This window comes from Populus trichocarpa, chromosome 18 (assembly GCF_000002775.5).
Source record: "Populus trichocarpa isolate Nisqually-1 chromosome 18, P.trichocarpa_v4.1, whole genome shotgun sequence".
Lineage (NCBI taxonomy): Eukaryota > Viridiplantae > Streptophyta > Magnoliopsida > Malpighiales > Salicaceae > Populus > Populus trichocarpa.
The window spans coordinates 10410100-10421102 of NC_037302.2; the positions used below are offsets into that span (position 1 = coordinate 10410100).

The window sequence follows — 11003 nt, forward strand, 5'->3', positions numbered from 1 at the left end:
CTCTCTTCTTTTTGATAATGTCCACAACTATGATTTCAATGGGCATCATGACTTGATTTGGCAAAGACACGAGAAACGAGGTCTCAAATACATAAAAAGAAAAAAAAAAGGTGGTATAGGTCATGTCCATAATCCTTTCTCTCGTCACACACTATTTCGAAACTGGATAAGCCTTTTCGTCTCAGCTCATCTCATCTCATGCTACAAAACTGAAGTTACAAGGCAGATTTCCTACCATTTCATGATTTTCATCCATAGATTAGATTAGATTAGACTCGATCATTCTCCCTCACAGGAAATCAAAGAAAGAAATGCTATCCACACTGCAGCAGCCCCCTCGCTCCCTTTCTCGAATCCCTCTTCACCTTAAACCCCTCCGCTCTTTCTTCACCGTTGCGTCTGCTTCAGCTTCACAGGACCAATCCTCCCCGCCTTCATCTCAAATCCTCACCCTCCGCCGCGCCCTCCTCTCTCGCCAAACCACTGCCACCCAACTAGCTGAGTCCTACATTTCCCGCCTCTCCCTCACCGAGCCCCACCTCCACTCCTTCCTCCACATCTCCGACACCCTTTTAAGAGATGCCCAGCTAATCGACCGCAAGATTGAAAAAGGAGAGGATGTCGGCCCCCTTGCTGGGGTCCTTGTTGGGGTCAAGGACAATATCTGTACTGCTGACATGCCTTCAACAGGTGGCTCCCGCATCCTGGAGAACTACAAGGCTCCGTTCGACGCAACAGCGGTTAGGAGAGTGAAGGAGAAAGATGGGATTTTGATTGGAAAGACTAATTTGGATGAGTTTGGCATGGGAAGTACCACTGAAGCTTCTTCTTTCCAGGTCTTCTTCTTTCTTCTTGATTTTTGACTCATGGGAACAATCAATCAAACAAACAAACACTTGACAGGCATTGGCAGTTTCTGCTGTTCATTTTCTAACAGGTGACTGCTAATCCATGGGACTTGTCTCGGGTGCCTGGTGGATCGTCAGGCGGATCGGCTGCAGCTGTTTCTGCTCGGCAATGTATGGTGTCACTTGGTAGTGATACTGGTGGAAGTGTAAGGCAACCAGCATCATTTTGTGGCGTTGTTGGATTGAAGCCAACATACGGGCGTGTCTCCAGATTTGGGCTCATGGCGTATGCATCATCACTTGATGTTATCGGATGCTTTGGTACTTCAGTTGCTGATACTGGCATCCTCCTTCACGTAATTTCTGGTCATGATAGATTTGATGCCACTAGTAGTAACCGAGTAAGAATTCTTCTATTTTATCCACTAAGGTCAATCAATTCTCTTTGATTTCTTGCTTTGAGAAACTGTGAGTTTGTCTCATAAATTTACTAGCTGACAAAACTTCAGATTCTGATGCTTGCTTAAGAGGAAGCAACTGAAATGTTCATGCATTAAGGGAAACGTGGACTTTTCTGGTCATTGACGGGACTGTTAGAGTTAATGTAGTTACCTGTAGCTGAAAGTGTCACCATCACTCGTATAAGCAAGCATGTTGATCAATGCAACATGCATTCTGTACTTGTTGCTAAAAGAACCAACATGAAATTGAGTTCTCCTGGATTGCAATGGCCATGGTGTTGTTGTGTTTCTGCTCAGAGCTTTTTCGTTGAATTTGAATATGCATATCTTTCAGTTTGGATCTACGATAAAATAGTTTGATTTTGTGGTCAGAATAGTCATACTCCACCAATCAAAGAGTGGGCGGTGTGGATGCTGCGAGGTGATCTTTTTCATATCTTCCTTTATGGTCTGATTTAATGTAAAATAAGCTCTTCTATTCTCCTGGAATGCTAATAACTCATCTAAAAAAAAATAAAAAATAGGTAATGTTAGTAGCTATCCTGAAGCAATTGAATTTAGAAAAACATCATATTTCTGAAACCCATACAGTCCAGCTAGAGCAGCAACAAAAGTCTTCAACAATTAGGAGGGACCCTACTCTAATTAAGCATTTTGGATTGATTTCCTATATTTTCTGGTTTATCATTCTATAGGGTTTCAAAGCCCTGTTTAGTTTTATTTTCTTTCTTGTATTCTCTTTTTGGAGGATGTGTTATTCTTCTTCTTGTATTCTTCTTTATTCTTTGTTTCAAAAAAGAAAAAGTCTGTTCCTTACCATAATAGTTTCACTTTTCAGGAGGTTCCTGATTTTTCGTCGCAATTCACTTCTATAAATCTTGTGGAATCGAAACCATTGAAGGGGTTGAAGGTTGGTCTTATCCGTGAAACTCTTGAAGATGGTGTGGACAATGGAGTAAAATCTGCAATTAGTGGTGCCGCTTCACATCTTGAAGAACTAGGATGTACTGTGACGGAGGTCTAACTTATAACCTGTACTCAGCAGACATGTGTTTTTTGGTTAACAGATTTGGCTGATACTTTTTGTTTCCTATTTGGTGAAATGATTTACAGGTCTCATTGCCATCTTTCTCCCTTGGTTTACCAGCCTATTATATTCTTGCTTCATCAGAATCATCTTCCAACTTATCACGTTATGATGGTGTCAGGTAATTCTCTGACAATTAGTTCTCATTTGATATTTTTGTTGCTTTCAACAGAACTATATATGTTGTCTGGTTCTATGTAATTCAGCACTTCCAGTTTAGACAGAAGATGACATGGTAAACATTTTAAATTAAGTTAAGGCGTATAGAGCTATGAGTGTTTACAGATTTCACATTGTGGAGTTTGTTTCATATGTTTGAGTCATATTCCATTTCTCTGCCAGTACAATGTAGTATAAATAAGACCACAGTTGGGCTATAGACAAGTTATCTTGGTTTATTTCAAACTTTTGCACTGAGGTGCTGTTTTGTAGCTGCTTATAATATTAAGCACCCCATAAAAATTAAAAAAAATTAGAAAAAATTGTTTTTGTTGGTGTCCAGTTTTTGCCTCTTCTTGCATATCTATATTGTCTAGATATATAGACAAGCAATCATTCTTCAACATTGGCATGTAGGTATGGGAACCAAGTTTTTGCTGAAGAGTTAAATGCTCTTTATAATGATTCCCGAGCAAAAGGATTTGGTCCTGAGGTATGTATCATCCTGGCAGTCATTGTAAAGAAGTTGTTCTGTTCTTTTTTCCTTGGAAAATAAAATGGTATAGTCAAATATTATTTGAGATGTTGCAAGGTATTATCACCAGCTCCCATTATAATAGACTGCTTATGGCTATTATCACTTCAGCTGAAAGTACAGATTAGCCATGCACAGACAAGACCCTTGAGTAGTATTCATTGCATATTTTCAGGTCCAAATGAGAATCTTGATGGGAACATATGCGCTCTCAGCTGGTTATTATGACGCATACTACAAGCGTGCCCAACAGGTAAATATTTCCTTTAATTAGAGTATCTAAACTTTACTGTTTGAAGATGGATACTTAAATTCTTGTTCTTAATGGTTACAGTTTCATGATTTTTAGAGAATCTGAATTCTGACAAAAAAAATTCCTATTAAACCCAGTTATTTTAAGAACTTTAGGTCTTCAAGAAGAAATTCATGATTATAATAGTGTTTTAGGTGAGGACCTTAATTCGGAAAAGCTTCAAGGATGCATTAGATGATAATGACATCCTAATTTCTCCTGTGGCGCCGTCTGCTGCATATAAAATTGGTATGGTGCCCACAACTTTTTGGCTTTGACGGACATATTATCCATACCTTTTCTTTGATAACGATTCAATTTAATAGGTAATGACATAATTGCTGTCAATATTTACAGGTGAAAAGAAAAACGATCCTTTGGCAATGTATGCAGGCGACATTATGACTGTGAGAATTTCTCTGCTGCTTTATGTTTAACTTGCCCGTTCATGTCATTCCCCTGTCCCTCTTTCCTGTTTTGAAATGGTGGGAGAGAGAGGGAGAGATGGAGGGAGATAATGCCTTAGGTTAAAAATTGAAAGGCATGGTTTGTGCAGGCTGCAGTTCTAGAGTTAACAATTGGTATACTTTTGTTGTTTGAGAGAATGATAAAGATTAAATAGATTTGGGTCGGTACTTGACCTTTAAGTGCACTAAAATGGCATCAGAAGATATATGGTGTTGGATCTTTATATGTGGAATTTGGGTATTGTTTTGAAGTGAACATGGGTTGGAAACTGTGAAGCAGCTCCTTAGCAGATGAATGGATTGCAAGGACGTTTTGTATATAAATAACACCGTAAGTAGGAAATGCAATTGATAGAGGCCTTGGGAGGAACATGCAATCCCAGCATAAGTGAGTTTATGGGAGGTGATTATCAGTACTCCAAGGATAGTTTCAGTATTTAGGAAAAGAGTGCTCTCGAAGCAATTACCAGAGATGTTCTTGATCTGGATATTCTTTTAAAGGAAATGTTTAGCTATATATAATAAACAATCTAGAGAGAGACAGTGTGGAACTTAGAGAGAGAGAAGAAAAGAGTGCTCTCGAAGCAATTACCAGAGATGTTCTTAGAGAGAGAACTTAGAGAGGGAAGCTATGAAGCCCAAAAATGTTCGGCAATCCCTCAAATGACATAAACAAGGGATATTTATAGGCAAGAGGTGTGACAACATGGCTGTTACCAGGTGTCAAATACACCAATGGCTATGCAGGTGCCGCATGTCCAGAGTGTCACATGGTTACACTCACAAATTTCAACAGAAATGGTTAGGGCCAGCTTTGATTGGCCTTAAGGAGCCCTATTTCAAATGTATCATGCCACATTTCACATTACTTCTCACGGTTCCAAGTAGTAGTCATAGATCCTGCCTTATCCTCCTGAACCTTTGGCTCCTTTTGCGTATAGCATTTCAGTCCTTTGTTGAATATGGCGCCTCAAATCGTATGGTTTCTCCAATTGTCCATACTCTATAGTTACAAATTGGACCTTGTTTAGTATATAATTCCAGAATTGCAAATATGGTATAAATACTGTATTAGTTGAAATTCAGCCCCTAAAGTAATTATTATTGGAATAATTTCATGTGGCTACAGAATGTTCACCAATCATGTTTTTACTTCAAAGGGTAGAGGACCATGATGGACTTGTAGAATGGCCTGGACCAATATTTCGTAGCTTTATTCTTGTTTGCTTTGCTATAAGCGAACTATGCAGATGTTGGAAAAATTTCTACAAGTTGATTTAGCTAATTTTCTCTTGTTTGTTCGCCAGAAATGCATCTTCACTATGAGAGTGATATTATTGTTTTGAGAAATAAACTGCAGTGAAGTAAAAAAATGCTGGACAGTGTTTATACGGCAAGTCTTATGTTTTTCTACCATCTGTTTTACCATGTAAACACAAAAAGAGGTAAATAATAGACTAATAGTGCTGTTATAAGAAAAAAGTTGAAATCCTCATCCTCCAACACAGATTCATTACTTTTCCAAGAAACTGTGCTTTATAGATTTCTGAAAATTTGAGTTGTGGTTTATTTTGGTTAAAATAGTTTGAAGCCTTAGAATTGTTATGAAATATCCTGCCTTCTGAATTCATCTGTTTTTTTTTTTTTTTTTGCTCCAGAATTTTTTCTTTCAATGGTTACAGTCATACCATTTATTTCCTGCAGCCAAGATTACTCTTATGTTTGTTTCTCACATTAGGCAACTATATCCTCGCTTGCAGGTCAATGTTAACTTGGCAGGGCTACCTGCATTGGTTTTGCCATGTGGATTTGTTGAAGGGGGGCCTGTAGGACTTCCTGTTGGTCTTCAAATGATTGGTGCAGCATTTGATGAGGTATTGAAAACTTGTATTTTTTACAAATTCTATTATGGTGTAGAGATACGAAGTTCACCTTTTTTTCCTTTGAAAAACTTAACTAAGAGAAATGGATGGTTATTTAGTATAGGAAGATACAAGAATAAGGAGCAATTAGGGGGGGAACGGATTCCAAGGAGGTTTTAGCTCTAGGCGAGGACCAAATTTGGGATAGTTACATCTGTATTTTTTCTTAGGTAGGTGTACCTTTGGTTTTGGAAGTAGGATCAGCTTCAGTTGAGCCAGGTTTTTGCCTGCCCATCCCCAGCACTAAAGCAGGTCTGATTCTGGTCAGGTTTCAATCTAATCCATGTTGGATTTGGGTTGTAAATAGTTGATATGAAGAAGATTAAGTAATTTATTATTGGAAAAAACAATGAAAGATAGACAATATATCATGTTATTCATGGTTAGATGAAATATAAGAGATAACTTAGTCTCTCATTTTATGATGATGGTGGTTTTTTTAACGTTAATTTAATTGTCGTGCCATGTTGTCAAGCATGCTTTGAGACCTTCATTCTCCTTGGTTTTTATATATAGTTATAATGTAAAAAGTTAAGCAATAAACTAATAAATTAACAATATATACGAAATAAATATTATTTAGATGTGGGTCAGGGCTGCAAAAACCTGCTCTGTCCTGTGCCCCTCCGGTTACGTGAAATCTGGGTTTTTTCCAACTGGATTGGGTTGGGTATCTGTTAGGTCATACTGAAATTGCTCTCCCTAATTGGTACATGTTAGTGCTATTATTCAATCATTTGTGCTTTGCTTTCACTAATCCTTTCCTTGAAGCATGCTCGAAACACCATTTGTTCATGTTGTGCATTGGTCAGGCCTTTTTTCTGTAAACCTTACGACCCTAGTCATCACTCACCAGAAGTAAACATATGATTATAGACTAGTTTAGCTTGATGAATGTGTGAGATGGTCGTGGCATTTTGCTATGAAGCACGTAGAGAAATGGCAAATGCTTGTTTAAGGAGAGCTACATCAAACCTTTGCTATCTTTTGTCGTGAATGGTTAGTTTTATTTCAAATGTTGAGCAAGCAAGAAAGTTATTGATTTCTTGTTCATGTTACTGTAAATGCAGGCTAAGTTGCTCAAAGTTGGTCATATATTTGAGCAGACTCTTCAAGGTTGCAGATTTGTTCCTCCCATAGTAGCAGATGATCTTGCATATTCCCAACAGTAATGCTGTCTTTGCCTTTTAGGTTATAGAAGTCAAGTTCAGATAGAATGCCTGAATAACTCTCGAGTAGAACACTGTTTGGTGAACCTTATGGTTTGACGTGAAGCAGCCTATACAGATCTTTCCAACCCACACAATTGTGTTGGAGTTCGGTTGAAGCTCTTGTTAGTCATTGTAATTGGACTGTTCAAATTGAAATGAAATTTTGGTTGTCCCCATAACTCTTTGTTATATAACCTCTCACAATCAGTCCAAAATATCTTTGTTGAACTGGAGTTTTGTAGATAAAAGAAAAACAGAGCATCCTTTTAGTCCCTCGACATGTGCATCAACTTGTTCCAGTACCGTCGCCTACTCGGGCTTCGGAAACCTCAAGCATGCAAACACCTCCATTACAGTCTTGCTCCAAGTAACCACACATTTTGACTCTCAGCTCCCAACAAAGCCACCACCTGCACAACATTCAAGCCAAGACCCGGATAAAACCATAGCAACCCAATTATCAAACTGCAGGGCATACGAGAATTAAACCAAAGTTATGCCCATGTTATTAACACCTACTTTCTTGACTTTTATAGTGTCCCATTCTTGACTTTTATACTAGACTAGATACTCCTAATAAAGCACTACAAATCTATGTATCCATGTCCCATGCTGGCATCACCCCTGATTATTATACGCTTCCGATTGTCTTGAAAGCCCCATGCCAAATTACTGGGTACTGAGTGCATGCGTGCATGGTGGAAAGGTTCAAGAGGGAAGACATTATTCTGATACGATGAGGGATGTTTATGGAATAATGCCCCGATTGCAGCCTTACAGGTGCCTGGTGGATCTGCTTGGCCGAGCAGGGTTGCTGAAAGAGGTAAATGTTTTGGCTGTTTTAAAGTTTAGAAATATATTAAAATAATATTTTTTTTTATTTTTTAAAAATAAATTTTCACATCAATAAATTAAAAAAATTCACAAATATAAAATAAATAATTTTAAGCAAAACAAAGTTTAATTTTTTGAGAAATAGGGCGTGTTCCAAACAAGGAAATATTTAAAATCGCGGTGATGGTTGCTTTTTAAAGTACTTTTCATTTTAAAATATATTAAAATAATATTTTTTATAAAATTTATTTTTAATATTAGTATATTAAAACAATTTAAAATTATAAAAAAATAATTCAAAGCAAAAACGTGCCTTTGAAGGCAAAAACAAAGTCAATCAAACTAGTCAGTAATTTGGAAAAAACGACATTAAATTGCAATGATGTGAAAAATTACTAGATGATGCTAGCATGTATATTTTTTCTTGCTCCTCACCTAAAACCGGGAATACCTAAAAATCCCTTTTGACACATGTAGAGCCATGTTAAATCCATCCTTTTATGAACATTATAACTGTTTTAATCTCTTAATCTCGGAATTAATTTTTAAGGATGTAATTTAATTGGTCAGATCTTAAATTTATTTTTTAAAAGTCACTAGTTCGAGTTCTATAAACTTTAGAGCTACTAGAGATTTACATGATCATTAACTTCAGGACCCATAAGATTAGTCGAGATGTACACAAGCTGATCCGAATACTCATATTAATAATAATAAAAAAAAATCAAAATCCATGAAATATAGAATGAGTCAATGCTTGCTTGTCACGCTAATTTCATATGACCCTCAAATTTACATCAAAGTTTGTAACCACTTAAATATTTTTTCTTATGACTTAAAAATTAATTTTTTTATTTTATAAAATTACAAGAAATTATTTTTATTAAAATCATACCTAGTTGTTAACAATCATATAGAAATTAATGAACATAATAATAATTAACAACTCAATATATAAAAGTATTTAGTAATTAAAAAAAAGAAGGTTTGGATAAACAGGCCTGACTTTGAAATCAAGGAATCCTGATCCTCGCAGCCCAGCCCAGCCCAGCCTAAATGTTAAATACAGTAAACTTTTTACTATATCTGCAAGTTTGCAATTCTCTCTCACAACCATTTGCATCAAACACCTGGACTGCACCAACACAAGCTTCAACTGTAAGCCAATTTCCAACAGATCCTTTGATTTTTCCGCCTCTTTATTATTTCTCTGATCTCCTTTTCTTTGCTGGTATATTTAGCTTGCATCATGTTTAATCTCGTGGGTGAGTAGGTAGATGTCTTTTTTTAGAAAGAAAGAGTCTAGGTGGGATCAAATTTGTTTAATAATGTAAGTGTAATTCAGAGATTGAAGATTTCATTCAACACGAATTTAACCCAAAAAAGTAGAATGGAATTGCATTACGTAGATCCGTACCAAGTCTTACCAGGGAACCAGAATCTTGGGTCACCATTGCTTGTTTATTAGCTGTTGACTGGAAGTAACAAGTAAGGTTTCTTTTTGGGAATTCAAGGTAATGACAGTAAAAAACTTGATGTTCTTTCTTCTATAAGAATTAGGGCGAAAAGGAAATAGTTTTTATATGCAGTGCTTAAACAGGAAGGGAAGCTAATTGAAAGACTGATTTGTGGAAGCACTTGTCAGAATTGAAAGTGTAACTTTTGGGACAGTTGAATTGATGTTGCATTCCACTCGCGGAGAAGTATAATACCATAATAGCTGTCTTAGGGTTTTTTTGTTTTTTTTGTGATGTTATTATCTTGTTTGTGAAAAAAATCATCCTCCAAAGTATAATCAAATAGCATCATTCTAATCTGAGTTTTCTTTTAATTTTTTTTTCTTAAAGCTATGAATTTCTCCAATGTTGTTATTATGATGACTTTCACTTGAGCTTCAAGGATGATGATTGCCTAGATCTTATAAACTTGAACTTCTGTAAACAAGCAATTATAAGCTAAATGTTGTAGTTATGGCATTTTTTCTTAGTGCTGTAGTTCGGGGTGCTAGATTATGCTATGCATTTGATTAGAAAGTCATGATATTCTAGTCATATGAAAGAGGATACTAAGTTTTCTATAAATTTTTGGAATTTAGAAACTTAAAAGATAGGGTCTAAATAAAGAAACAGGACTTTGTTTCTTGTTCATCTCTAATTAGTCTGTATAATCTGGGAGTTTTGATTTTCTCATGCTCTGTAGTTTCAGCTGGTCTAATGTTTTCATCATTGAACTATAGTTGCACCACAGCTCAATGGATGCTGAGCACAAGTTTGGAGTCCGGAAACTAGAGATATTAGATAAAAGCAAAGGTTTCATAGAGCTATTGCAACAATTAACCATTTGTGATTCTGTTTCGTATAAGGAGTTTGAAGAGCGTTTTCAAGAGATCAGCTCATATGGTGATGACCATCTTATTTGTGTGATCGAAGATGTTCGTTCTGGGAAGATTATTGCAACTGGGAGTGTTTTTATTGAAAAGAAGTTCTTGAGGAATTGTGGTAAAGTTGGACATATCGAAGATGTTGTGGTTGATTCTGCCGCCCGAGGGATGCAATTAGGAAAGAAAATTATTGAGTTTCTTACAGATCATGCTCATTCAATGGGGTGCTATAAGGTGATTCTTGATTGCAGTCTTGAGAACAAAGCATTTTACGAGAAATGTGGTTACAAGCAGAAAGAAGTTCAAATGGTGAAGTATTTTATTTAAGAAATAAAATTTGTGTCGTCTTTCTTGTCAATATTTGTTGAACTTCTGATTCTCCTTGCCATCCCTTGCAAACTTGAGCCGATAAAAAAAATCCAAATCCTTTACGTTCCACCCCTTTTATTGGCTCCACTTCATAATTCCACTCATTTCTGCAACCATGTTCTTGGAATAAACTTGAAGTTGTATGCAGTACAGATCGAACTACACTCAATTATTCACAAGTAAAAAGTATAAATCTTAACAATGGATTTGATCTACATTTCTAGCCTTTATTTGTGAGCTTTAAAAAGAAAACTGAAACTTGAATATCAAATCGTATTTTGAAATCGGAAATTCACAATGCTGAGGATTCAACTACCATGGGGCCATACCTTCTCTGCCTTGCAGCCTGTTGCTTTGTGTTTGTTCTTGCTTGTTTGGTTGGGTTTATGTCCGAATTCGTGGGGCATACGTTACTCTAATGATAATATAGCTGCATTT

At 36.4% G+C, this 11003-nt stretch overlaps 2 protein-coding genes across 6 annotated transcripts; both read left to right on the plus strand.

Annotated features, from left to right (window-relative positions):
• The first annotated feature begins 114 nt into the window (after positions 1–114).
• LOC18107748 (glutamyl-tRNA(Gln) amidotransferase subunit A, chloroplastic/mitochondrial) lies at positions 115–7161 on the plus strand. Its single transcript, XM_006372000.3, has 10 exons — positions 115–836; positions 938–1249; positions 2148–2327; positions 2423–2517; positions 2973–3048; positions 3266–3343; positions 3538–3631; positions 3740–3789; positions 5610–5723; positions 6842–7161. The coding sequence occupies exons 1-10, from the start codon at positions 312–314 to the stop codon at positions 6941–6943; spliced, it is 1626 nt and encodes a 541-aa protein (XP_006372062.1). The 5' UTR covers positions 115–311; the 3' UTR covers positions 6944–7161.
• A 1696-nt stretch (positions 7162–8857) lies between these two features.
• Positions 8858–10634, plus strand: LOC112324966 (glucosamine 6-phosphate N-acetyltransferase). Of its 5 annotated transcripts, none has more exons than XM_024589929.2 (2): positions 8858–8974; positions 10053–10634. In XM_024589929.2, the coding sequence occupies exons 1-2, from the start codon at positions 8873–8875 to the stop codon at positions 10521–10523; spliced, it is 573 nt and encodes a 190-aa protein (XP_024445697.2). In that variant the 5' UTR covers positions 8858–8872; the 3' UTR covers positions 10524–10634. The 5 variants fall into 5 exon arrangements, with proteins under 5 accessions (XP_024445697.2, XP_002324446.2, XP_024445698.2 ...); XM_002324410.4 differs by having other exon boundaries at positions 8873–8974; positions 10016–10634; XM_024589930.2 differs by having other exon boundaries at positions 8880–8974; positions 10022–10634.
• Positions 10635–11003: the final 369 nt, after the last annotated feature.

Excerpts from the sequence above, each read along its gene's own strand:
- LOC112324966 (XM_024589929.2), top strand. The coding sequence starts at position 8,873 with ATGTTAAATACAGTAAACTTTTTACTATATCTGCAAGTTTGCAATTCT. Across the intron at positions 8,975-10,052 it reads CACCAACACAAGCTTCAACT|TTGCACCACAGCTCAATGGA; the intron begins GTAAGCCAATTT and ends ATTGAACTATAG.
- LOC18107748 (XM_006372000.3), top strand. The coding sequence starts at position 312 with ATGCTATCCACACTGCAGCAGCCCCCTCGCTCCCTTTCTCGAATCCCT. Across the intron at positions 3,344-3,537 it reads ACTACAAGCGTGCCCAACAG|GTGAGGACCTTAATTCGGAA; the intron begins GTAAATATTTCC and ends ATAGTGTTTTAG. Across the intron at positions 5,724-6,841 it reads TTGGTGCAGCATTTGATGAG|GCTAAGTTGCTCAAAGTTGG; the intron begins GTATTGAAAACT and ends CTGTAAATGCAG.